Source organism: Staurois parvus, unplaced genomic scaffold (genome assembly GCF_062004578.1).
Source record: "Staurois parvus isolate SC_StPar_1 unplaced genomic scaffold, SC_StPar_1.0 ptg000563l, whole genome shotgun sequence".
Taxonomy (NCBI): Eukaryota; Metazoa; Chordata; class Amphibia; order Anura; family Ranidae; genus Staurois; species Staurois parvus.
In genome coordinates, this window is record NW_028318359.1 from 219,963 (window position 1) to 245,000 (window position 25,038).

The following is a 25,038-nucleotide window of genomic DNA, read 5'->3' on the forward strand; positions in this document are numbered from 1 at the left end:
GTCAGTGTTTCTCAACTCCAGTCCTCATGGACCCCCAACAGGTCATGTTTTCAGGATTTCCCTCAGATGAAACAGCTGTGGTAATTACTAAGGCAGTGAAACTGATCAAATCACCTGTGCAAAATAATGGAAATCCTGAAAACATGACCTGTTGGGGGTCCATGAGGACTGGAGTTGAGAAACACTGCACTACGTGAACATGTAAGGGGTACATACAGTAGTCGTACATAGAGACCCCTAGTCACTCAAAAACCTAATTAGTAAACAAAACACACACAAACCATGAAAAAAGTGGCTAAATGGGGCAGCACAGTGACTAAATGGTTAGCACGTCTGTCTGGCAGTCCTGGGGTTGTTGGTTCGAATCACTTTGAAGCAACTTTCAGGGAATCCTTGGGTAATGTTGTATCCAAATCACATCAATAGAGTTGAAGATGTGACTTGGAGGCGACTTCCATTAACCACTTGGCAACCGTGCTATAGCAGAATGAAGGCTACAGTGCGGTTGTCCAGCTCTGGAAGGGCGTCATATGACGTCCTCCTAGAACGTGCCCTCCCACGCGCGCCTGGTGATCTCCGTGATCGCTGTGTCCTATGGACAAAGCTGATCACGTGATGTGGTAAAAGGCCAATTACAGTGGCCTTTTACCACGTGATCAGTCCAATGACACAGCAGGTCACCCAGTAAATACAGTTGCTGGTTATCAGCTGCACTTTCCCCACGCTGTCACAGTATGAGGAAAGTACTGCCGATAACCGGCAATTGCCACAGAGCAGATCAGCACTGATTATCAGTGCCCTGATGATCAGTGCCGCCTAGTAGTACCACCCATCAGTGCCAACCACCAGTGCCCAGCAGTGCCACCTACTGGTGCCCAGCAGTGCCACCCACCTGTACACAGTAGTGACCACCCACCAGTGCCACCTATCAGTGCCTCCCAGCAGTGTTGCCCAGCAGTACCACCAATCAGTGCCCATCATTGCTGCATATCAGTGCAACATCATCAGTGCCGCCTATCAGTGCTGCTTATCAGTGCCCATCAGTACTGCCTATTAGTGCCCATCAGTACTGTCTGTCCATGCCACCTCATCAATGCCTATCAGTACTGCCTATCCATGCCACCTCCTCAATGCCCATCAGTGCTGCCTATCCGTGCCACCTTATCAATGCCCATCAGTGTTGCCTATCCATGCCACCTCATCAATGCCCATCAGTGCTGCCTATCCATGCCACCTTATTAATGCCCATCAGTACTGCCTATCCGTTCCACCTTACAAATGCCCATCAGTACTGCCTATCCGTTCCACCGTATCAATGCCCATCAGTGCTACCTATCCGTGCCACCTTATCAATGCCCATCAGTACTGCCTATTCATGCCACCTCATCAATGCCCATCAGTACTGCCTATCCGTTCCACCGTATCAATGCCTATCAGTGCTGCCTATCCGTGCCACCTTATCAATGCCCATCAGTACTGCCTATTCGTGCCACCTCATCAATGCCCATCAGTACTGCCTATCCGTTCCACCTTATCAATGCCTATCAGTGCTGCCTATCCGTTCCACCTCATCAATGCCCATCAGTGCTGCCTATCCGTTCCACTTTATCAATGCCCATCAGTACTGCCTATCTGTGCCACCTCATCAATGCCCATCAGTGCTGCCTATCCGTGCCACCTCATCAATGCCCATCAGTGCTGCCTATCAGCTGTCTAGACAGCTTCCTTGTCATCACACATCAGTGAAGGAAAAAAATTACCTGTTTGCTAAATTTCATAATAGAAACAAAGAAAACCTTTTTTTCCCCAATTTTTTGCTCTTTTTTTGTTTATAGTGCAAAAAATAAAACACCCCAGTGCCTGTGTGATCCAGCCCGTAAGGCTCCATTCACACTTCTCATGTGACTTTGGTACATAAAGTCGCATGACACGTCGCAGCCCTTGTATTTCAATGGAAGCCATTCAAATCTATGTGACTTAAGGTCGCAGTGACTTTAAAAAGGTTCCTGCATTACTTTTTAATCCACTTGAGTGCCATAGGCTGCAATGTATACTCTCAAAAGTCGCATCTTAGCCCGGGTTCACACTGATGCAGTGCGGAATTTGCAGTGTTTTCTGTGTGAATTCCGCACAGCATCAGAATCGCACCCCGTTCATACTAACCGCTGCGGGTGTGTATGTTAACAACCCCCCGAAATCGGTCCGCAAAACGCGGTGCGATGTGCAGAATTGGATCACATAGGTGTGAATACCCATACGATATGATTCCAGTGCGGACCAAAAAAAGGGTCCTGCACGTTTTTGGTGCGGATGCGTTGCGATTTGAGCCATACAAAATGTATGGCTCCAATCGCACCGCACACAGAATGCGCATGTGATCTGCACAGGAATGCGTGGCGGTTCCTGTGCGAATCACATGCGATATGCCGCACCGCATATATGTGAACCCGGGCTTAATGTTAACAGTTGTGCAACAGTCAAAGCCAAAGTCGCATCCAAGTCACACCCATCTAAAGTGGCATCAAGGTCGCAATGGAAAACGCACAAAGTCACACAAGTGTGAACGGAACCTAACAAGTTCTGTTTGTGGATACAGTTTTAACAGTGGCGACCCAAGGCAGGTGCGGGGGGTGCGCTCTGCACCGGGTGACATCTACCGCACAGGGTGATGACACCAGACCTGCTCCACAAAAAGGTAAGTTGTAACGCAAGCCGACGATCCCTGCAGGATGGATCGGATCTGCGGATTGGGCATAACGGATCGAACTCCAATCCATTATGCTCCCCAATCCACAGATCCGATCCATCCTGCGGGGATCGTCGGCTTGCAACCTATACGGGGTGACACCGGACCCGCTCTACGAAAAGGTAAGTTGTAAAGCAAGCCGACGATCCCCGCAGGATGGATGGGATCTGCGGATTGGGGATCATAATGGATCGAAGTCTGATCCATTATGCTCAATCTGCAGATCCGATCCATCCTGCGGGGATCGTCGGCTTGCAACCTATACGGGGTGACACCGGACCCGCTCTACGAAAAGGTAAGTTGTAAAGCAAGCCGACGATCCCCGCAGGATGGATGGGATCTGCGGATTGGGGATCATAATGGATCGAAGTCTGATCCATTATGCTCAATCTGCAGATCCGATCCATTCTGTGGCCATTGTCGGAGGGGGTGTCACCAACTGTTATCACACCGGGTGACACCAACCCTAGGGACGCCATCCTGCGGGGATTGTCGGCTTGCTTTACAACTTACCTTTTCATGGACTGGGTCTGGTGTCACCCCGTATAGGTTGCATGCTGATGATCCCCGCAGGATGGATCGGATCTGCAGATTGGGGAGCATAATGGATCGGACTCCGATCCATTATACTCATTCTGCAGATCCGATTCATCCTGCAGGGATCGTCAGAGGGGGTGTCACCGATTCTGCGACTGTGGCGTGACTGAATTATGCTGCAATGGCAGCAAAGCTCGCGTTTCAGCCCAGGTTCACATATATGTGGCGCGGTCAATCGCATGTGATCTGCACAGGAACCGCACCGATTTGTATGCGGTGCGATTGAAGCCGTACATTATGTATGACCAGGGGCGGACTGACAACTCATGGGGCCCCCGGGCAATAGGGGATCATGGGGCCCCTGTGACCTTGCCCAAACTCAAAAAAGCCTATGAAAAAGGTACCAGGTGCATCTCATGGGGCCCCCTACTGACCCCGGGCCCTCGGGCAGTGCCTGAGTTTCCAAATGGTCAGTCCACCCCTGTGTATGGCTCTAATCGCACTGCACCAAAAATGTGCAGGACCCTTTTTTGGTCTGCACTAGAATCGGATCACATGGGTATTCACACCTATGTGATCCGATTCTGCACATCGCACCGCGTTTTGCGGACCGCTTTCGGGGTGTTGTTAACTTAACGTACACACCCGCAGTGGTTCGCATGAACGGGGTGCGATTCTGATGCGGTGCGGAGTTCGCAATGAAAACGCTGCAAATACCGCACCGCATTACTGTGAACCCGGGCTCAAGCTGGTTGCCCAAAAAAAGAGCAGGAGCTTCTTCTGCACAGCAAACGCACATTAAAGTGAATGGTCTGCCCTATACGCGACGCACGGAATCGAGTGAAAATCGCGAGTGGGAGCGCCCGTTACGCCACATGTAAACAGGGCCTTAATGTTCCTGAAGATCAAACTGTACAGGAAATGAACACGTCAGCAGGAATATGTCCCAGAAAGATACTTTAGAAAGTAGAGGAGACCACTTTTTTTGGGGGGGAGTGTGTGGGGGGGCGATTATTAATAACCCTCTAGCGGAGGCAAAGGCATCTGTGTGTAACTGAAAGCTGTCAGCCTTTCTCAGCAGCTTGATGTGCGGTGGATGAGAGCTGTCACAGCCGTCACATGACACTAACTTCCCCAGCGTGCCCCCGACACAGGTCTGCAAGCACAACATCAGGGAGCTGTCATCGCGGATGGAGATGGCTACACAGGACACACGGCTGTCATATCACACGGAGCAGAGTCACAACATGGAGCAATCTGCCTGGCTGTCATGGTATGGGCAGAGCTGCATTAGGGTAACTGTGGTGTCCAAAAAAATGTACAAAAATAAATTAATAATAATTAAAAAAAAAAAATGAATAAATATATATGTATGTATGTATGATGTGCATATATATATATATATATATATACATATATACAGTTGTGTTCAAAATAATAGCAGTGTGTTGAAAAAAGTGAATAAAGCTGAAAATCCTTCTAATAGCTTTTATTTCCATCCACACAAATGCATTGGGAACACGACACATTCTATTCCAAATCAAAACATGAAGAAAAATACATCAAATTTGTGTTGCGCCTCTAAAAAAAAATTGAAGAAAAGTGAATATTATATCAAAAAATCGCAGTGTTTGTATTCTTCTTTACAAACTCAAACATTCACTATATAAACTGAAAAATGTTTGAAGATTTTGCTTACCTTTGAATGACTTCATGAATATTTGGTTGTAGTCGCACTGTTTCTGAGAACTGCTGTACATCTGTGTTGCATGGAGTCACCCAACTTCTGGCCCCTGTGATCAGGTATTCCAGCCCAGGATGATTGGACGACATTCCACAGTTCTTCTCTATTTCTTGGTTTTGCCTCAGAAACGGCATTTTTGATATCACCCCACAAGTTTTCTATTGGATTAAGATCCGGGGATTGGGCTGGCCACTCCATAACGTCAATCTTGTTGGTCTGGAACCAAGATGTTGCACGTTTACTGGTGTGTTTGGGGTCGTTGTCTTGTTGGAACACCCATTTCAAGGGCATTTCCTCTTCAGCATAAGGCAGCATGACCTCTTCAAGTATTCTGATGTATTCAAACTGATCCATGATCCCTGGTATGTGATAAATAGGCCCAACACCGTAGTATGAGAAACATCCCCATATCATGATGCTTGCACCACCATGCTTCACGGTCTTCACAGTGTACTGTGGCTTGAATTCAGTGTTTGGGGGTCGTCTGACAAACTGTCTCCGCCCACTAGACCCAAAAAGAACAATCTTACTTTCATCAGTCCACAAAATGTTGCGCCATTTCCCTTTAGGCCAGTCAATGTGCTCTTTGGCAAATTGTAACCTCTTCAGCACGTCTTTTTTCCAACAGTGGGACTTTGCGGGGGCTTCTTGCAGATAGCTTGGCTTCACATAGGCGTCTTCTAATTGTAACAGTCCTCACAGGGAACTTTACACCTTCTTTCATTTTCCTGGAGCTGATTGTTGGCTGAGTCCGCCCCATTTTAGCTATTCTTCTATCCATTGGTACCAATGGTAGTTTTTCGCTTTCTTCCACGTCTTTCAGGTTTTGGTTGCCATTTTAAAGCATTTGCGATCATTTTAGCTGAGCAGCCGATCATTTTCTGCACTTCTTTATATGTTTTCCCCTCTCCAATCAACTTTTTAATCCAGGTACGCTGTTCTTCTGAACAATGACTGGAACGACCCATTTTCCTCAGAATTTCAGAGAGAAATGCACTGTAACCAACATGTACAACATTTGCTGCCTTCCTTCCTTAAATAAGGGCAATAATTGCCACCTGTTTTTCAAAGAATGAATGACCTCACTAATAGAACTCCACACGGCTATTATTTTGAACATGCCCCTTTCAATGAGTGATTCAATGACACAGAATCAGCAGCATGCATGTCATGACTGTTGGGTCTGTTGGATTTCTATTACTCTACTACACCTGCTAGTAAATTATTTGCCATGTAGAAATATCATTTCTACCAAAAACAGTGATTGATCCGGTTAGTGATGTCTGACTGCTATTATTTTGAACACAACTGTATATCTATATATATCACTTTATATTACCAAAAGTATTGGTCGGCCTGCCTTTCCACGCACATGAACTTTAATGGCCCCCCAGTCTTAGTCCGTAGGGTTCAATATTGAGTTGGCCCCGCCCTTTACAGCTATAACAGCTTCAACTCTTCTGGGAAGGCCATCCACAAGGTTTAGGAGGGTGTCTATGGGAAGGTTGGACCATTCTTCCAGAAGCACATTTGTGAGGTCAGGCACTGATGTCGGGGGAGGGGGCCTGGCTCACAGTCTCCGCTCTAATTCATCCCAAAGGTGTTCTATGGGGTTGAGGTCAGGACTCTGTGCAGGTCAGTCAAGTTCCTCCACCCCAAACTGGCTCATCCATGTCTTTGTGGACCTTGCTTTGTGCACTGGTGCGCAGTCATGTTGGAACAAACTCTTCCCACAAAGTTGGGAGCATGAAATTGTCCAAAATGTCTTGGTATGCTGACACCTTAAGAGTTCCCTTCACTGGCACTAGGGGGCCAAGCCCAAGCCCACATCATAATCCCCCCCCACCAAACTTTACACTTGGCACAATGCAGTCAGGCAAGTACCGTTCTCCTGGCAACCGCCAAACCCAGACATGTCCATCAGATTGCCAGACAGAGAAGCATGATTAATCCCCCCAGAGAACATGCCTCCACTGGTCTAGAGTCCAGTGGCAGCGTGCTTTACACCACGCCATCCACCGCTTTGCATTGCACTTGGTGGTGTAAGGCTTGGATGCAGCTGCTCGGCCATGGAAACCCATTCCATGAAGCTCTCTGTGCACTGTTGTTGTGCTAATCTGAAGGCCTCACCAAGTTTGTAGGTCTTCATCTATTGACTCTGCAGACAGTTGATGTCTTCCGTGCACTGTGCTCTTCAGCATGCGCTGACCCCGCTGTGTCATGTGACGTGGCCTACCACTTGGTGGCTGAGTTGCTGTTGTTCCCAGTTGCTTCCACTTGGTTATAATCCCACTAACAGTTGAGCGTGGAATATTTAGTAGCCAGGAAATGTCACGGATGGACTTATTGCACAGGTGACAACCTATCACGGGACCACGCTTGGAGTCACTGAGCTCCTGAGAGCGACCCATTCTTTCACAAGTGTTTGTAGAAGCAGTCTGCATGCCTAGGGGCTTGATTGTATACACCTGTGTCCATGGAGGTGATTGGAACACCTGAATCACATGCTTTGGAGGGCTGGACTAATACTTTTTGCAATATAGTGTGTATATATATATATATCTGGGACAAATGAGGCTAAAGGATTCTGTATTCTATTTATGTTTGATTGGCTGAACTGGATGAACTTACTAATTATGTAACTATGTATACGCAGGTGGCAGTGATTTTATAATATTATTGTACATTATATTTTAAACTTCATGATGTTATATATTGTTTTAAATATATTGTTAAAACACACACACATATATATATATATATATTATAATTATATTTTAAATATTAATATAAAATATATTATATACATACTGTGTATGCTGTACATATATAAAAAAAAATATTATTTATAATATATATATATATGTGTGTATCTTTTAAAAATATATAACATCATAAAGTTTAAAATACAAATGTGGCTGAAGGATTCTGTATTCTATTTATGTTTGGTTGGCTGAACTAGATGGACTTACTAATTATGTAACTATGTATACGTAAGTGGCAGTGATATTATATTTTATATAAACTTTTAAACTTTATGATGTTATATATTTTTAAAACACACACACACACACACATATATATATATATATATATATATATATATATATATATATATATATATATATTATAAATAATATATTTTTTATATATATGTACGGCATATACAGTATGTATATAATATATTTTATATTAATATTTACTATATATATATATATATATATATATATGTATGTGTTTTAACAATATATTTAAAACAATATAACAATATATAACATCATGAAGTTTAAAATACAAATGAGGCTGAAGGATTCTGTATTCTATTTATCTTTGGTTGGCTGAACTAGATGGACTTACTAATTATGTAACTATGTATACGTAAGTGGCAGTGATATTATATTTTATATAAACTTTTAAACTTTATGATGTTATATATTTTTAAAACACACACACACACACATATATATATATATATATATATATATATATATATATATATATATATATATTAAATAATATATTTTTTATATATATGTACGGCATATACAGTATGTATATAATATATTTTATATTAATATTTACTATATATGTATACAGTGGGGATCGAAAGTTTGGGCACCCCAGCTAAAAATTTGTATTAATGTGCATAAAGAAGCCAAGGAAAGATGGAAAAATCTCCAAAAGGCATCAAATTACAGATTAGACATTCTTATAATATGTCAACAAAAGTTAGATTTTATTTCCATCATTTACACTTTCAAAATAACAGAAAACAAAAAAATGGCGTCTGCAAAAGTTTGGGCACCCTGCAGAGTTAATATCTTGTACTGCCCCCTTTGGCAAGTATCACAGCTTGTAAACGCTTTTTGTAGCCAGCCAAGAGTCTTTCAATTCTTGTTTGAGGTATCTTTGCCCATTCTTCCTTACAAAAGTCTTCCAGTTCTTTGAGATTTCTGGGCTGTCTGTCACGCACTGCTCTTTTAAGGTCTATCCATAGATTTTCAATTATGTTGAGGTCAGGAGATTGTGAAGGCCATGGCAAAACCTTCAGTTTACGCCTCTTGATGTAATCCCCCGTGGATTTCGAGGTGTGTTTAGGATCATTATCCATTTGTAGAAGCCATCCTCTCTTTAACTTCAGCTTTTTCACAGATGGCATCAAGTTACCATCCAAAATGTGCTGAAATTTTATTGAATCCATTTTTCCTTCTACTCGTGAGATGTTCCCTGTGCCACTGGCTGCAACACAACCCCAAAGCATGATTGATCCAACCCCATGCTTAACAGTTGGACAGAGGTTCTTTTCATTAAATTCTGTGCCCCTTCTTCTCCAAACGTACCTTTGCTCATTCCGGCCAAAAAGTTCAATTTTAACCTCATCGGTCCACAGAACTTGTTTCCAAAATGCATCAGGCTTGTCTATATGTTCATTTGCAAAGTTCAAACGATGATTTTTGTGGTGAGGACGTAGAAGAGGTTTTCTTCTGATGACTCTTCCATGAAGACCATATTTGTACAAGTATCTCTTTATAGTGGAATAGTGTACCACAACTCCAGTGTCTGCCAGATCTTTCTGGAGGGATCGTGCAGTCAAACGTGGGTTTTGAATTGTTTTTCTCACAATCCTGCGAGCTGTTCTGTCTGATATTTTTCTTGGTCTTCCAGATCTTGCTTTAACTTCCACTGTTCCTGATGACTGTCATTTCTTAATTACATTCCGAACAGAGGATATTGACATCTGAAAACGCTTTGCTATCTTCTTATAGCCTTCTCCAGCTTTGTGAACGTCTACTATTTTCAGTTTCAGTTTTCTAGACAACTACTTAGAAGAACCCATGGTGCTGATTGTTGGGGCAAGGTCAGATGAGTCTGGGCATTTAAAACCTTTGAGATTGACATCAGCTGGTCTTCTCAGACGATGATTGAGAACAATCCATGACACTGGCAGGTCTGAGCTTGGCAAAGGGGGTAGTGCATGCTACAAATTCTGCAGGGTGCCCAAACTTTTGCAGACGCCATTTTTTTGTTTTCTGTTATTTTGAAAGTGTAAATGATGGAAATAAAATCTAACTTTTGTTGACATATTATAAGAATGTCTAATCTGTAATTTGATGCCTTTTGGAGATTTTTCCATCTTTCCTTGGCTTCTTTATGCATATTAATACAAATTTTTAGCTGGGGTGCCCAAACTTTCGATCCCCACTGTATATATGTGTGTGTGTTTTAACAATATATTTAAAACAATATAACAATATATAACATCATGAAGTTTAAAATACAAATGAGGCTAAAGGATTCTGTATTTTATTTATCTTTGGTTGGCTGAACTAGATGGACTTACTAATTATGTAACTATGTATACGTAAGTGGCAGTGATTTTATATTTTATATAAACTTTTAAACTTTATATATATATGTATGTGTGTGTGTTTTATCAATATATTTAAAACAATATAACAATATATAACATCATGAAGTTTAAAATATAATGTATAATAATATTATAAAATATAATATCACTGCCACTTACGTATACATAGTTACATAATTAGTAAGTCCATCTAGTTCAGCCAACCAAACATAAATAGAATACAGAATCCTTTAGCCTCATTTGTCCCAGAGGAAGGCAAAAAAGCATGATCCAATTCACTCCAACGAGGGAAAAAAAAATTATTTCCTCTTTCCCTAAAAGGCAATTGTATATTCCCTGGATCAACTACCCCTGCTGTTATTGCCTATAAATATTAGTATCCAGTTATAGTTTGTGTATTTAGGAATGCATCCAGTTCTTTTTTTAAAACATCTGCTGAGCTGACCGGAACTGGTTCTTGAAGGGAGTCCATTCCACGTTTTCACAGCTCTTACTGTGAAGAAGCCTTTCTGTATGTGGAGGTTAAAGCGGTATTAAACCGAAGAGAAAACATTTATTAAACTATTATAAACCCTCACCTTGTAAAACATCACATTCAGTTTAACCACTTGCCGTCCCACCCAGGGGCGGACTGACAACTCATGGGGCCCCCGGGCAATAGGGGATCATGGGGCCCCTGTGTCCTTGCCCAAACTCAAAAAAGCCTATGAAAAAGGTGCCAGGGGCACCTCATGGGGCCCCCTACTGACCCCAGGCCCTCGGGCATTGCCCGAGTTTCCAAATTGTCAGTCAGCCCCGCCCAAAGTAATTTTACTGCGGCCAGCACAGCCAGGCATAGTCATGTACATGTACGTCACCTGACACATGGGTGCGCAGCTCCTGTGACACAGCGGATTACTGTTACCAGAACCCGAGTACTTTAAACAGCTGAGTTATCACATGATTACTATGCGATCACATTGTACACAAAACTGTTATGAATGGCTTTCATTCATAACAGCTGTGCTTACTCCAGTGATGCTGTGATCGGTCCACAGCTATCACATGGTACCTGGGCTGATCACAGCACCCTGTACCATGTGCTTTGCTGTAGCCAATCACAGATCACATCATAGTAATAAAAGCCATTCATGACAGCTAAAGGTATTGCTTATAACAGTGATCATCACTGTTATAAGCAGTAATAGTGTAAAAAAAATAGCTGGATGACAGGATATTAAAAAAAAATAGGAAAAAAAAGGAAAAAATGTTTCTAAAATTGAATCCAATTTTTTTTTTGTATTTATATACTGTCACAAGTCAGTATCCCTGATCACCGCCACACTAGTTATATGATGACGCTGTACTGCACTGGTGACAGTATGGAAACAAAAAAAAAATTGTAAAAAAAAACAACTTTTTTTTAATTTCTTCAGTTTCCAAAAAACTGTGACAAAAATTACAACTTGAAAAAGCTCGCTGTGCCTCTTGCTAAATACCTCAGGCTGTCTACTTTCCAAAAGGGGGTCATTTGGGGCACATTTGTGCTGTCCTGACATTTTAGGGCCTCAAGAAATGACATCAGACATCCATTTAAATATGTAAATTTAAATATTTACGCTGCATAAATTGGCGGCGTGATATAAGTACCATAAATAAATAAAAATTTTAATTTTTATTTACCATAAATTTACCATAAATAAATAAAATTTTTCATTTTTATTTACCATAAATTTACCATAAATAAATAAAATTTTTCATTTTTATTTACCATAAATTTACCATAAATAAATAAAATTTTTCATTTTTATTTACCATAAATTTACCATAAATAAATAAATACAAATTTTCCTTTTTATTTACCATAAATAAATAAATACAAATTTTCATTTTTATTTACCATAAATAAATAAATACAAATTTTCATTTTTATTTACCATAAATAAATACAATTTTTCATTTTTATTTACCATAAATAAATAAATAAAATTTTTCATTTTTTTTTACCATAAATTTACCATAAATAAATAAATACAAATTTTCAGACACGTATATACCATAGTTTGTAGACGCTGTAACTTTTACACAAACCAATTAATTTGCACGTATTGGGATTTTTTTTACAAAGACATGGAGCAGAATACATTTTGGCCAAAATTTATTAAGAACATTTTTGGGAGATTTTATTTATTTATTTGGATATGTTTTATAAGAGAAAGTAGAAAATATTTTTTCTTTTTTTTTGTATTGCAAAACAAAAAATTGTTGACCAAATACCACCAAAAGAAAGCTCTATTTGTGTGAATAAATGATATAAATGTAGTTTGCTTGCAGTGTTGCACGACCGCGCAATTGCTAGTTAAAGTAGCGCAGCGCCGAATAGCAAAAAAATGGCCTGGCCGTGACGGGGGGTAAAACCTTCCGGAGGTCAAGTGGTTAAAAGAGAAATGAAAGGCAACACATTTGTGCATACAAAATGAATATATAATATAAATGTATAAAAAACATTATAAATACATCTTTGTGATCACAGCCTCTGTTCTCAGCTCAGGGAGCTGGGGAAGGGATAGCAGTACACTGGTCTTCCCAGTGAACAACTGTGCAGGGTGGCGTGTCAGGACAGGTCTGAACATTGGAGGAGAAGATATTGGGTCATAAAAATGACCACGCTGTGCTCTCATGCCTAGTGTGGTCAGTTTTTCGTAGGTGATCAGAGGGACTGGCAGGAACTTCAGGGATTTCACACAAGGGAAGCAATACACAGAGAATAGGATACAAAGATTTGTTAAGTCTCCCCCCTCCCAAGTCTCCCCCTCCCAAGTGATCAGATTTTGTCACTTTGTACCAAGTGACAAGGTGAAAGGCTACAGCAGGGGCTGATGTGTGTCAATCATTGATAAACCCAGCCAAGAACTGTTACTTATTATGTATGGATTTAATATGCAATTGGCATTAGATACACTTTAAATAATTGTTTGTTGGACGGAGGTGTGATTGTTTTTTGTACATACACCGTGCTGCCCCCCCCCCCCCCCCCGAAGCCCTTCACCCAAGCAGCAGGTGGCATTTGTTTGGCCTGCTGTCATTAAATCGGGGTCAGTCCCATTAAGCGCTCCTCTGCAAATTAGAAATTGATAAATATTTGTTCAGAGGGAGTTCTGGGATTTGTGTTCGCGCTCCGGCCTGGAGACACTGTCGGCTCCGGGAGAAACTGTTTCTGCAAATGGTGGGACATTACGCCCCTTTCACACCAGTGTGGCCCATCAACTCGCCCCAATTTTTTTTTTTTTATACTTCCATGAAATGCTCAAAAAACGAATGCTAATGGCACCCCAAACAATGAATGGGTTGCCCCGGTCATGGCGTGGAGGCGCAACGGTCCTCCTCATGTCCACATACACTCTAGTGATGGCGACAACACGTGAGTACAATTAGGAGGCAGGGACAGAGCGTTGTCACCCTATAACAGAAGGCACCAGCAGAAGGACCATCATGGCAGGATCACTGAGTATCATTTTAACAAAAGCAGACGTCCATGCCTGTGTGAGATGTGTTTGTAGTCTGCATGAGAAGGGTGACAACACATGAGTACAATTAGGAGGCAGGGACAGAGCGTTGTCACCCTATAACAGAAGGCACCTGCAGAAGGACCATCATGGCAGGATCACTGAGTATCATTTTAACAAAAGCAGACGTCCATGCCTGTGCATTATGTGTTTGTAGTTTGCATGAGAAGGGTGACAACACGTGAGTACAATTAGGAGGCGGGGACAGAGCGTTGTCACCCTATAATAGAAGGCACCTGCAGAAGGACCATCATGGCAGGATCCCACATGCACTCTAGTGATGGCGGTATGGCGTTCCTCAATGAAGGAGAGGCTTCTGATGGTGACAGCAGAGGTCCATGCCTGTGTAATATGTGTTTGTAGTCTGCATGAGAAGGGTGACAACACGTGAGTACAATTAGGAGGCAGGGACAGAGAGTTGTCACCCTATAACAGAAGGCACCTGCAGAAGGACCATCATGGCAGGATCACTGAGTATCATTTTAACAAAAGCAGACGTCCATGCCTGTGTAAGATGTGTTTGTAGCTTGCATAAGAAGGGTGACAACCAGGGGCGGACTGACACCTTATGGGGCCCCCGGGCAATAGGGGATCATGGGGCCCCTGTGTCCTTGCCCAAACATAAAAAAGCCTATGAAAAAGGTACCAGAGGCATCTTACTGACCCCGGGCCCTCAGGCAGTGCCCGAGTTTCCAAATGGTCAGTCCGCCCCTGGTGACAACACGTGAGTACAATTAGGAGGCAGGGACAGAGCGTTGTCACCCTATAACAGAAGGCACCTACTGAAGGACCATCATGGCAGGATCACTGAGTATCATTTTAACGAAAGAAGATGTCCATGCCTGCGTAAGATGTGTTTATAGTTTGCATGAGAAGGGTGACAACACATGAGTACAATTAGGAGGCAGGGACAGAGCGTTGTCACCCTATAACAGAAGGCACCTGCAGAAGGACCATCATGGCAGGATCCCCGAGTATCATTTTAACGAAAGCCACAAATTTAAGAGATTGAAAAATCTGGATGTTTGTCTGATGTACAAACATTATCTTCCGCTATCCACCCCTCCCCCCCCCCCCAAATATATACTCAGCCTGGTTTACAGGTCCTCAGGTTGTCTTTTGATGGTGACACGGGTCTGACGGTGACATTATCTGTCAGTGACACATTATTCACATTCTTTGTGTTTCCTGTACACTGAAATAATATCAGCGGAGAGGAAGACAGATGGCCGGTGAACCTTGTCTGCCGTGTATTGGGGCCGCCGTGGAAGAGCCAGACATCGAAAACATTGAAAAGGAACAAAAAATACGTTAAATGTCGCATTCACAAAATGCGATGTCAGATATATGCAGTGCTTTTGTTTTATGTTTTCAGGTCCACGGGGAATCCGCTCCATGAGGTTTAGATGTTTTATTTTATTTTTTATTTTTTTAATTGGCCTTTTGTAATTAAAAAAAAAATTTTTTTTTTTTTTTTTTTTTTTTTTCTTCTAGATTTTGACAAAGTGCTCAGACACAATAATCCACATTTGCACTTTATGATTTTATCACCGCAGGGAATCTACTTGATGAAGTTTAGATATTTTATTTTTTATTTTTTTGATGGCCTTTTGTAATTAAAAAAAATATATATTTTTTTTGTTGTCTTTTTATTTTCTTCTAGATTTTGACAATGTGCTCAGACACAATATTCCACATTTGCACTTTATGCTTTCATCACCGCAGGGAATCTACTCGATGAGGTTTAGATGTTTTAGTTTATTTTTTATTTTTTTTAATGGCCTTTTGTAATTTAAAAAAAATATATTTTTTTTGTATTTTGTGTTCTTTTTTTTTTTCCTCTAGAATTTGAGGCACAATAATCCACATTCACACTTTATGCTTTCATCACCACAGGGAATCTACTCATTGGGGGTTTAGCTGTTTTATGTTATTCTATTTTTATTTTGTAATGGAATTTTGTAATTTAAAAAAAATATTATCTTTTGTATTTTTTTTTTTTGTCTTTTAGATTGTGACAAAGTGCCCAAGCACAATAGGCCTCATTCACACTTTATGCTTTCATCACCACAGGGAATCTACGCAGTGGGTTTTATCTGTTTTCTTCTTTTTATTTTTTAATTTAATTTTTTTGCAAAATAAAGTTTAAATGTTTTTTTATTCTTTTTTAATTATTCTAAATTGCAACAAAGTGCTTAGACAATTTCCACATTCACATTCGCACTTGAGTGTAGCATATTCAGCCAATTTTAAGGGCATTTTTTGTGCTGTTTTGCACATTCACAAAATGTGATATCAGATGTATGCAATGCTTTTGTATTCCGCAGGGAATCTACTCATTGGGTTTTAGCTGGTTTTTTAGATAAAATTTTTTTTTTTTTTTTTTTTTTTTACATGTTTTAATTCTCTCTTACATTTTTTCGTATTTTTTTCTCTTCTAGATCATGACAAAGTGCTCAGGCACAATATACCACATTCACTCTTTATGCTTTCATGATTACAGGGAATCTACTCATTGGGTTTTATCTGTTGTTTTCTTTTCATTATCTTTAATTAAATAATTATAAAATGTAAAATAAATAAATAAATATTTATTTTAAATAAATAAATTATTTACCTCTAAACTCCTAGAACGCTTAGTCTACAATCGCCTGAACTCCCAGCTCACCGACAACAACCTTCTCGACCCTCTACAGTCTGGCTTTCGCCCCCTACACTCCACTGAAACTGCCCGACTAAAACTCATTAATGATCTACTAACTGCTAACCAATGGCCACTACTCCGTACTCCTCCCAACCAATGGCCACTACTCCGTACTCCTCCCAACCAATGGCCACTACTCCGTACTCTTCCCAACCAATGGCCACTACTCCGTACTCCTCCCAACCAACGGCCACTACTCCGTACTCATCCTAACCAACGGCCACTACTCCGCACTCATCCCAACCAACGGCCACTACTCCGCACTCATCCCAACCAACGGCCACTACTCCGCACTCATCCCAACCAACGGCCACTACTCCGCACTCATCCCAACCAACGGCCACTACTCCGCACTCATCCCAACCAACGGCCACTACTCCGCACTCATCCCAACCAACGGCCACTACTTCGTACTCATCCCAACCAACGGCCACTACTTCGTATTCATCCCAACCAACGGCCACTACTCCGTACTCATCCCAACCAATGGCCACTACTTTGTACTCATCCCAACCAACGGCCACTACTCCGTAGTCATCCCAACCAATGGCCACTACTTCATACTCCTCCCAACCAATGTCCACTACTCCGTACTCATCCCAACCAATGGCCACTACTCCATACTCATCACAACCAATGGCCACTACTTGGTACTCATCACAACCAATGGCCACTACTCCGTACTCATCCCAACCAATGGCCACTGCTCTGTACTCATCCCAACCAATGGCCACTGCTCTGTACTCATCCCAACCAATGGCCACTGCTCCGTACTCATCCCAACCAATGGCCCCTGCTCCGTACTCATCCCAACCAATGGCCACTACTCTGTACTCATCCCAACCAATGGCCACTACTCCGTAGTCATCCCAACCAATGGCCACTACTTCGTACTCATCCCAACCAATGGCCATTACTCCGTAATCATCCCAACCAATGGCCACTATTCCGTACTCATCCCAACCAATGGCCACTGCTCCGTACTCATCCCAACCAATGGTCACTGCTCCGTACTCATCCCAACCAATGGCCACTGCTCTGTACTCATCCCAACCAATGGCCACTACTCTGTACTCATCCCAACCAATGGCCACTACTCCGTACTCATCCCAACCAATGGCCACTACTCTGTACTCATCCCAACCAATGACCATTACTCCGTACTCATCCCAACCAATGGCCACTATTCCGTACTCATCCCAACTAATGGCCACTACTCCGTACTCTTGCTACTTGACCTCTCTGCGGCTTTTGATATGGTTGACCATCCCCTCCTCAAAAAACTGAACTCTCTTGGCCTCTGAGACTCTGCTCTCTCCTGGTTCTCCTCCTACCTATCGCAGCGGTCCTTCAGTGTTACCTATAATGGTGCCTCCTCCTCTTCACTCCCTCTCTCTGTTGGGGTCCCTCAAGGTTCTGTCCTTGGACCCTTTCTCTTCTCCATCTACATCTCCTCCCTTGGTCACTTGATAAACTCCCATGGCTTTAAGTACCATCTCTATACTGATGACCCACAAATCTATCTTTCTAACCCTCACCCCTTCAGTCTCCTCCTCACCTCACCCCTTCAGTCTCCTCACCTCACCCCTTCAGTCTCCTCTCACATTACTATCCTACTAAGTGACATATCGGCATATCGGCATGGATGTCACTCCACTTCCTCAAACTCAATCTTTCCAAAACTGAGCTCTTAGTATTCCCTCCAGCCTGTGCCCCCCCCCCCCCCCCGACTTCTCCATCAAGATCAATAACACAATCATCATTCCCTCCCCTCATTCCAGAGTACTAGGTGTAATCCTAGACTCCCATCTATTCTTTCAGCCACAAATCCAATCGCTGTCCAAATCTTGTAGACTTCACCTCCACGACATCTCCAAGACACACCCGTTCATAACCTGGGAAACCACTAAGCAACTTATCCACTCCCTGGTTATATCTCGCCTTGACTATTGTAACTCCCTCCTCATTGGCCAACCTCATCGCAGGCTATCCCCTCTTCAGTCTATCATGAATGCTGATGCCAGGCTCATCCACCTCACTAATCGTTCTGTATCTGCCACCCCTCTCTGCCAATCCCTCCACTGACCTCCACTCAGTGTCCTCCACCCCTCTCTGCCAATCCCTCCACTGGTCTCCACCCCTCTCTGCCAATCCCTCCAATGGCCTCCACTCAGTGTCCTCCACCCCTCTCTGCCAATCCCTCCACTGGCCTCCCTCCACTGGCCTCCACTCAGTGTCCTCCACCCCTCTCTGCCAATCCCTCCACTGGCCTCCACTCAGTGTCCTCCACCCCTCTCTGCCAATCCCTCCACTGGCCTCCACTCAGTGTCCTCCACCCCTCTCTGCCAATCCCACTGGCTTCCCATTGCCCAACGGATAAAATTCAAAACATTAACAATAACATATAAAGCCATTTATAACTCCGCCCCAAATTACATCACCAATCTTGTCTATAAATATCACCCAAACCGTCCTCTCCGCTCCTCGCAAGACCTCCTACTCTCTAGCTCCCTTGTCTCCTCCCATGCTCGTCTCCAGGACTTATCCAGAGCTTCCCCCATCCTCTAGAACGTTCTACCCCAATTTATCAGACTATCGCCTACTCTGCTCACTTTTAGGCGATCTCTGAAAACCCATCTCTTCAGGGAAGCCTATCCTGCCCTCAGCTAATACTGGAATCTTCTACTCCTCCTACCAGTCCATCCCCCACAGTTACTACCTTTTGTATCACTAGCCACTCCCTCCTAGATTGTAAGCTCCCAGGATCAGGCCCTCCTAACCCTCTTGTATTGAACTGTATCGTTGCTGTATTGTCTCCCGTTATATTGTAAAGTGCTGAGCAAACTGTTGGCGCAATATAAATCCTGTATAATAATAACAATAATATATAAATCCTGTATAATAATATTAATGTATTCCATAAGCCACATTCACACTTGAGTGTAGTCTATTCAGCCAATAGTAAAGGTTTTTTTATTTGTGTGCTGTTTTGAATGTTAGATTTGCCATACAGGAATTCCTTTGTTGTGTTTTTGGCCCCATGGGAGCACCTGGAAAATGTCCATCACGTTTAGGCGCATTTTTTCAGGTGCTCCCATTAAAGACTATGGGGCCCATATTGACATGAAAAGAAACAATACTTTTTTTGAGCATCAGCCGCCTAACCGCTCGATTGTGAACAGGTGCGATTCAAGACGATGAGTTTTTTTTTTACTGTAGGTTCTCATCTATGCGCGTGGTGCCGCTGTGGATCCGCATGAAACTCCCTGCAGCCACACCACCCGCACAGAGAATTGCGGACCTGCAGGCGGGTGCCATTAGTTCTAATGGCACGCCGCCCGCACTGGGAAACGCAACCGTACTGGGAACCGAGGGTCCCATGTGGGCTGCGTTTTCCAAAGTAGTGCAGGGACTTCTTTCCCTGCGTGTCACGGGGCCCGGGAGTCCATTCAAATGAATGGGCTCTCATGCCCGAGCAAAACGCAGCCCGCAGGGCCACATAGGTGTGATCCGGGGGTCAATGTTGAATGTTTTGCAGATTCTAATTAATGAGGGCTAAGGTGGCTGGCTCTCTGTTCCCTTTCACAATTAACCCCTTCACACCCACTCCCGACGTCCCTTTAAGTTGCTCTTTACAAAAATTCTCAGTACATCTGATGACTTGACAAGTGTCATCCAAAAGTACTTCCGATATTCATTTGCTTTTAACATTTGATTTTGGAATGAATGTAATTTCCCGAATAGAAACCACATTGACTGTTAGAAATTTGTTGGTTGGAGAAGAATTTTCCATCCTGAATGCTCACTTGCAGATAATACTTTAGTGGGTGTGAACCAGGGGCGGACTGACAACTCATGGGGCCTCTGGGCAATAGGGGATCATGGGGCCCCGTGTCCTTGCCCACACCCAAAAAAGCCTATGAAAAAGCCAGTGAATATTACCAGGGGCGTCTCATGGGGCCCTACTGACCCCGGGCCCTTGGGCAGTGCCCGAGTGCTTGAATGGTCAGTCTACCCCTGGTGTGAACACTCCTATAGTCATCCTGTTGTGCCATAACCATACCCCATCACTGACTTTGGGTCTCTTTCACCAGGCATGGAAGAAGAGGTGGTTCATCCTCCGGAGCGGACGCATGAGCGGAGATCCTGACGTCCTGGAATACTACAAGAATGACCACTCCAAGAAGCCCATCCGGGTGATTAACCTTAGCTGCTGCGAGCAGGTGGACTCTGGACTGACCTTCAACAAGAAAGAGCTGCAGGACAGCTACGTCTTCGACATAAAGACCAGCGACCGCACATTCTACCTGGTGGCCGAGACCGAAGAAGAGATGAACAAGTGGGTCCGGAGCATATGTCAGATCTGTGGCTTTAACCAGTCCGACGAGGGAACCGGTAAGTGGCCAACACCGTTAAAGAATGAGAACCTTTGAAGACAAAGTAATAGGTTCACTTTTGTATAGACAGCTGAGCACCACACCTATTGCCTTGTTGGACATCCTATTCCAAAGCCATGGTCCCTAATATGGGGTTGGCTAGAACATCCTCCAATCTTCTGGGAAGGCTTTCCTCAAGGTTTTGGATGATGTCTATGGGAATCTGTGGTCAGGTACTAATACTGGATGAGAAGACCTGGCTAACAATTGGTGTTCTAATTCATTCCAAAGGTGTTCAGTAGGGTTGAGGTCAGGTCTCTGGCCAGGACACTGGATTTCCTCCACACCAAACTCATCAAACCATGTTAGTACAATGTTGGAAGTGCACAATTGTCTAAATTGCCTTTGTATGCTGTAGTATTAACACCACTCTTCACCCGAACTCAGGTATACAGTGTGTGTGTACAGGGGAGTATTTACCACAAGGAAAACAAGGCATTTGCCTAGGGCGGCATTTTTCGGGGAGGGGGGGGCAGCACTTCCCCTTGGAAGAAGGAAAGGAAGAAGGGACAAACGCGGCATGGGAACCTGTTGGGTTCGGAGAGAGGTTGCGAGTTTCATGACGGTGTATTCTCAGCCCGACTCTCATTCCCGGAGATTCCCAGAGCTGTGCAGGTGAGTGTCTCTCTCTCTGGCCATGGGGGATGGTGGCTGGTGTATGGGGGATGGTGGCTGGTGTATGGGGGGCGGTGGTAGTGGAAGGCTTTCTCGGGTGGGAGTCAGGGGCGTTGTTGGTCAATGTCAGGCTCTCTCTGCGGGGGGTGCCAATTTTTGTGTTGCCTAGGGCAGCAGAAAATCTAAATACACCACTGTGTGTACATACATATACAGGCGTACGACCTCCTCGGTTAACGTAATTCTTGGTTTATAAATGAAAATCCATTGAAAATAATTCCTCGGTATACAAATTGTTTTCGCAATACGAACGGATTCATTGGTTTTCAATGCATTTACAAATTAATTTTTAATCATGTCCCTGTACAGTATTTACGCCTAAACAGAAAAAATACTTTTTTTTTTTTTTACTTTTTTCTGACCTCCAGAACGGATTAATTGCTTTTCAATGCATTTACAAATTTTTTTTTTTCAATCATGTCCCTTTATGTTTTTAACGTGCACTTTATAAAGAGTTTTGAATGGATAAAACTTTTTTTTTTCTGACCTCCGGAACGGATTAATTGCTTTTCAATGCATTTATGATTTTTTTTTTTTTAATCATGTCCCTTTATGTTTTTAACGTGCACTTTATAAAGAGTTTTGAATGGATAAAACTTTTTTTTTTTCTGACCTCCGGAACGGATTAATTGCTTTTCAATGCATTTATGATTTTTTTTTTTTTAATCATGTCCCTTTATTATTATTAATATTATTATTATACAGGATTTATATAGCGCCAACAGTTTGCTCAGCGCTTTACAATATAACGGGAGACAATACAGTTTAGTACAAGAGAGTTAGGAGGGTCCTGCTCCTTGGAGCTTACAATCTAGGAGATGCTTTTAACGTGCACTTTATAAAGAGTTTTGAACAGATAAAACTTTTTTTGACTTTTTTCTGACCTCCGGAATAATTGGTTTTCAATGCATTTACAAATTAATTTTTAATCAAGTCCCTGTACAGTATTTATGCCTTTAAGTGCACTTATAAAGAGTTTTGAACAGATAAAATACTTTTTTTTAACTTTTTTCTGACCTCTGGAATGGATTAATTGCTTTTCAATGCATTTACAACTTTTTTTTTTTTTTTTTTTCAATCATGTCCCTTTATGCATTTAGCGTACACTTTATAAAGAGTTTTGAACAGATAAGACTTTTTTTTACTTTTTTCTGACCTCCGGAACAGATTAATTGCTTTTCAATGCATTTACAAATTAATTTTTAATCATGTCCCTGTACAGTATTTATGCCTTTAAGTGCACTTTATAAATAAAGTTTTGAACAGATAAAATACTTAATAGTTAAAAGTACATAATTTGAATACATACAGTGAGTACATACAGTGAATACATACAGTAAGTACATACAATGAGTACATACTGTGAGTACATAGCGTGAGTACATACAGTGAATACATACAATGAGTACATAGTGTGAGTACATAGCGTGAGTACATACAGTGAATACATACAATGAGTACATACAATGAGTACATAATGTGAGTAAATGCAGTGAGTACATACAGTAAGTACATACAATGAGTACATAATTTGAATACATACAGTGAGTACATACAGTGAATACATACAGTAAGTACATACAATGAGTACATAATGTGACTACATACAGTGAGTACATAGTGTGAGTTCATAGCGTGAGTACATACAGTGAATACATACAGTGTGAGTACATAGCGTGAGTACACAGCGTGAGTACACAGCGTGAGTACATACAGGGAATACATACAGTAAGTACATACAATGAGTACGTAATGTGAGTACGTAATGTGAGTACATACAGTGAGTACATACAGTGAGTACATACAGTGAGTACATACAATGAGTAAATGCAGTGAGTACATAATTTGAATACATACAGTGAGTACATACAGTGAGTACATACAGTGAGTACATACAGTGAGTACATAATGAGTACATACTGTGAGTATATGAGTACATACAGTGAGTACATAGCGTGAGTACATAGTGTGAGTACATACAGTGAGTACATACAGGGAATACATACAGTAAGTACATACAATGAGTATGTAATGTGAGTACATACAGTGAGTACATACAATGAGTACATACAATGAGTACATACAATGAGTACATACAATGAGTACATACAATGAGTACATACAATGAGTACATAATGTGAGTACATGCAGTAAGTACATACAGTGAGTACATACAGTGAGTACATACAGTGAATACATACAGTAAGTACATACAATGAGTACATAATGTGAGTACATACAGTGAGTACATAGTGTGAGTTCATAGCGTGAGTACATACAGTGAGTACATAGTGTGAGTACATAGCGTGAGTACATACAGTGAATACATACAATGAGTACATAATGTGAGTACATGCAGTGAGTACATACAGTGAGTACATACAGTAAGTACATACAGTGAGTACATACAGTGAATACATACAGTAAGTACATACAATGAGTACATAATGTGAGTACATACAGTGAATACATACAGTGTGAGTACATAGCGTGAGTACACAGTGTGAGTACATACAGTAAGTACATACAATGAGTACGTAATGTGAGTACGTAATGTGAGTACGTAATGTGAGTACGTAATGTGAGTACGTAATGTGAGTACGTAATGTGAGTACATACAGTGAGTACATACAGTGAGTACATACAGTGAGTACATACAGTGAGTACATACAGTGAGTACATACAGTGAGTACATACAATGAGTACATACAATGAGTACATAATGTGAGTAAATGCAGTGAGTACATACAATGAGTACATAATTTGAATACATACAGTGAGTACATACAGTGAGTACATACAGTGAGTACATACAGTGAGTACATACAGTGAGTACATAACGAGTACATACTGTGAGTATATGAGTATATACAGTGAGTACACAGTGTGAGTACACAGTGTGAGTACATAGCGTGAGTACATAGCGTGAGTACATACAGTGAGTACATACAGTGAGTACATACAGGGAATACATACAGTAAGTACATACAATGAGTATGTAATGTGAGTACATACAGTGAGTACATACAATGAGTACATAGTGTGAGTACTTAGCGTGAGTACATACAGTGAATACATACAATGAGTACATAATGTGAGTAAATGCAGTGAGTACATACAGTGAGTACATACAGTAAGTACATACAATGAGTACATAATTTGAATACATACAGTGAGTACATACAGTGAATACATAGAGTGAATACATACAGTGAGTACATACTGTGAGTACATAATATGAGTACATACTGTGAGTATATGAGTACATACAGTGAGTACA

The 25,038-nt window shown here is 42.0% G+C and overlaps 1 protein-coding gene across 1 annotated transcript in view; it reads left to right on the forward strand.

Moving 5' to 3' along the window:
• The window catches only part of GAB2 (GRB2 associated binding protein 2), a 275,595-nt gene that overhangs the window by 177,226 nt on the left and 73,331 nt on the right, over positions 1-25,038 (forward strand). Inside the window, exon 2 of the mRNA XM_089691504.1 lies at positions 20,742-21,042. Within this exon, the coding sequence (XP_089547630.1) occupies positions 20,742-21,042 (301 nt within the window). The remainder of the gene's footprint in view (positions 1-20,741; positions 21,043-25,038) is intronic.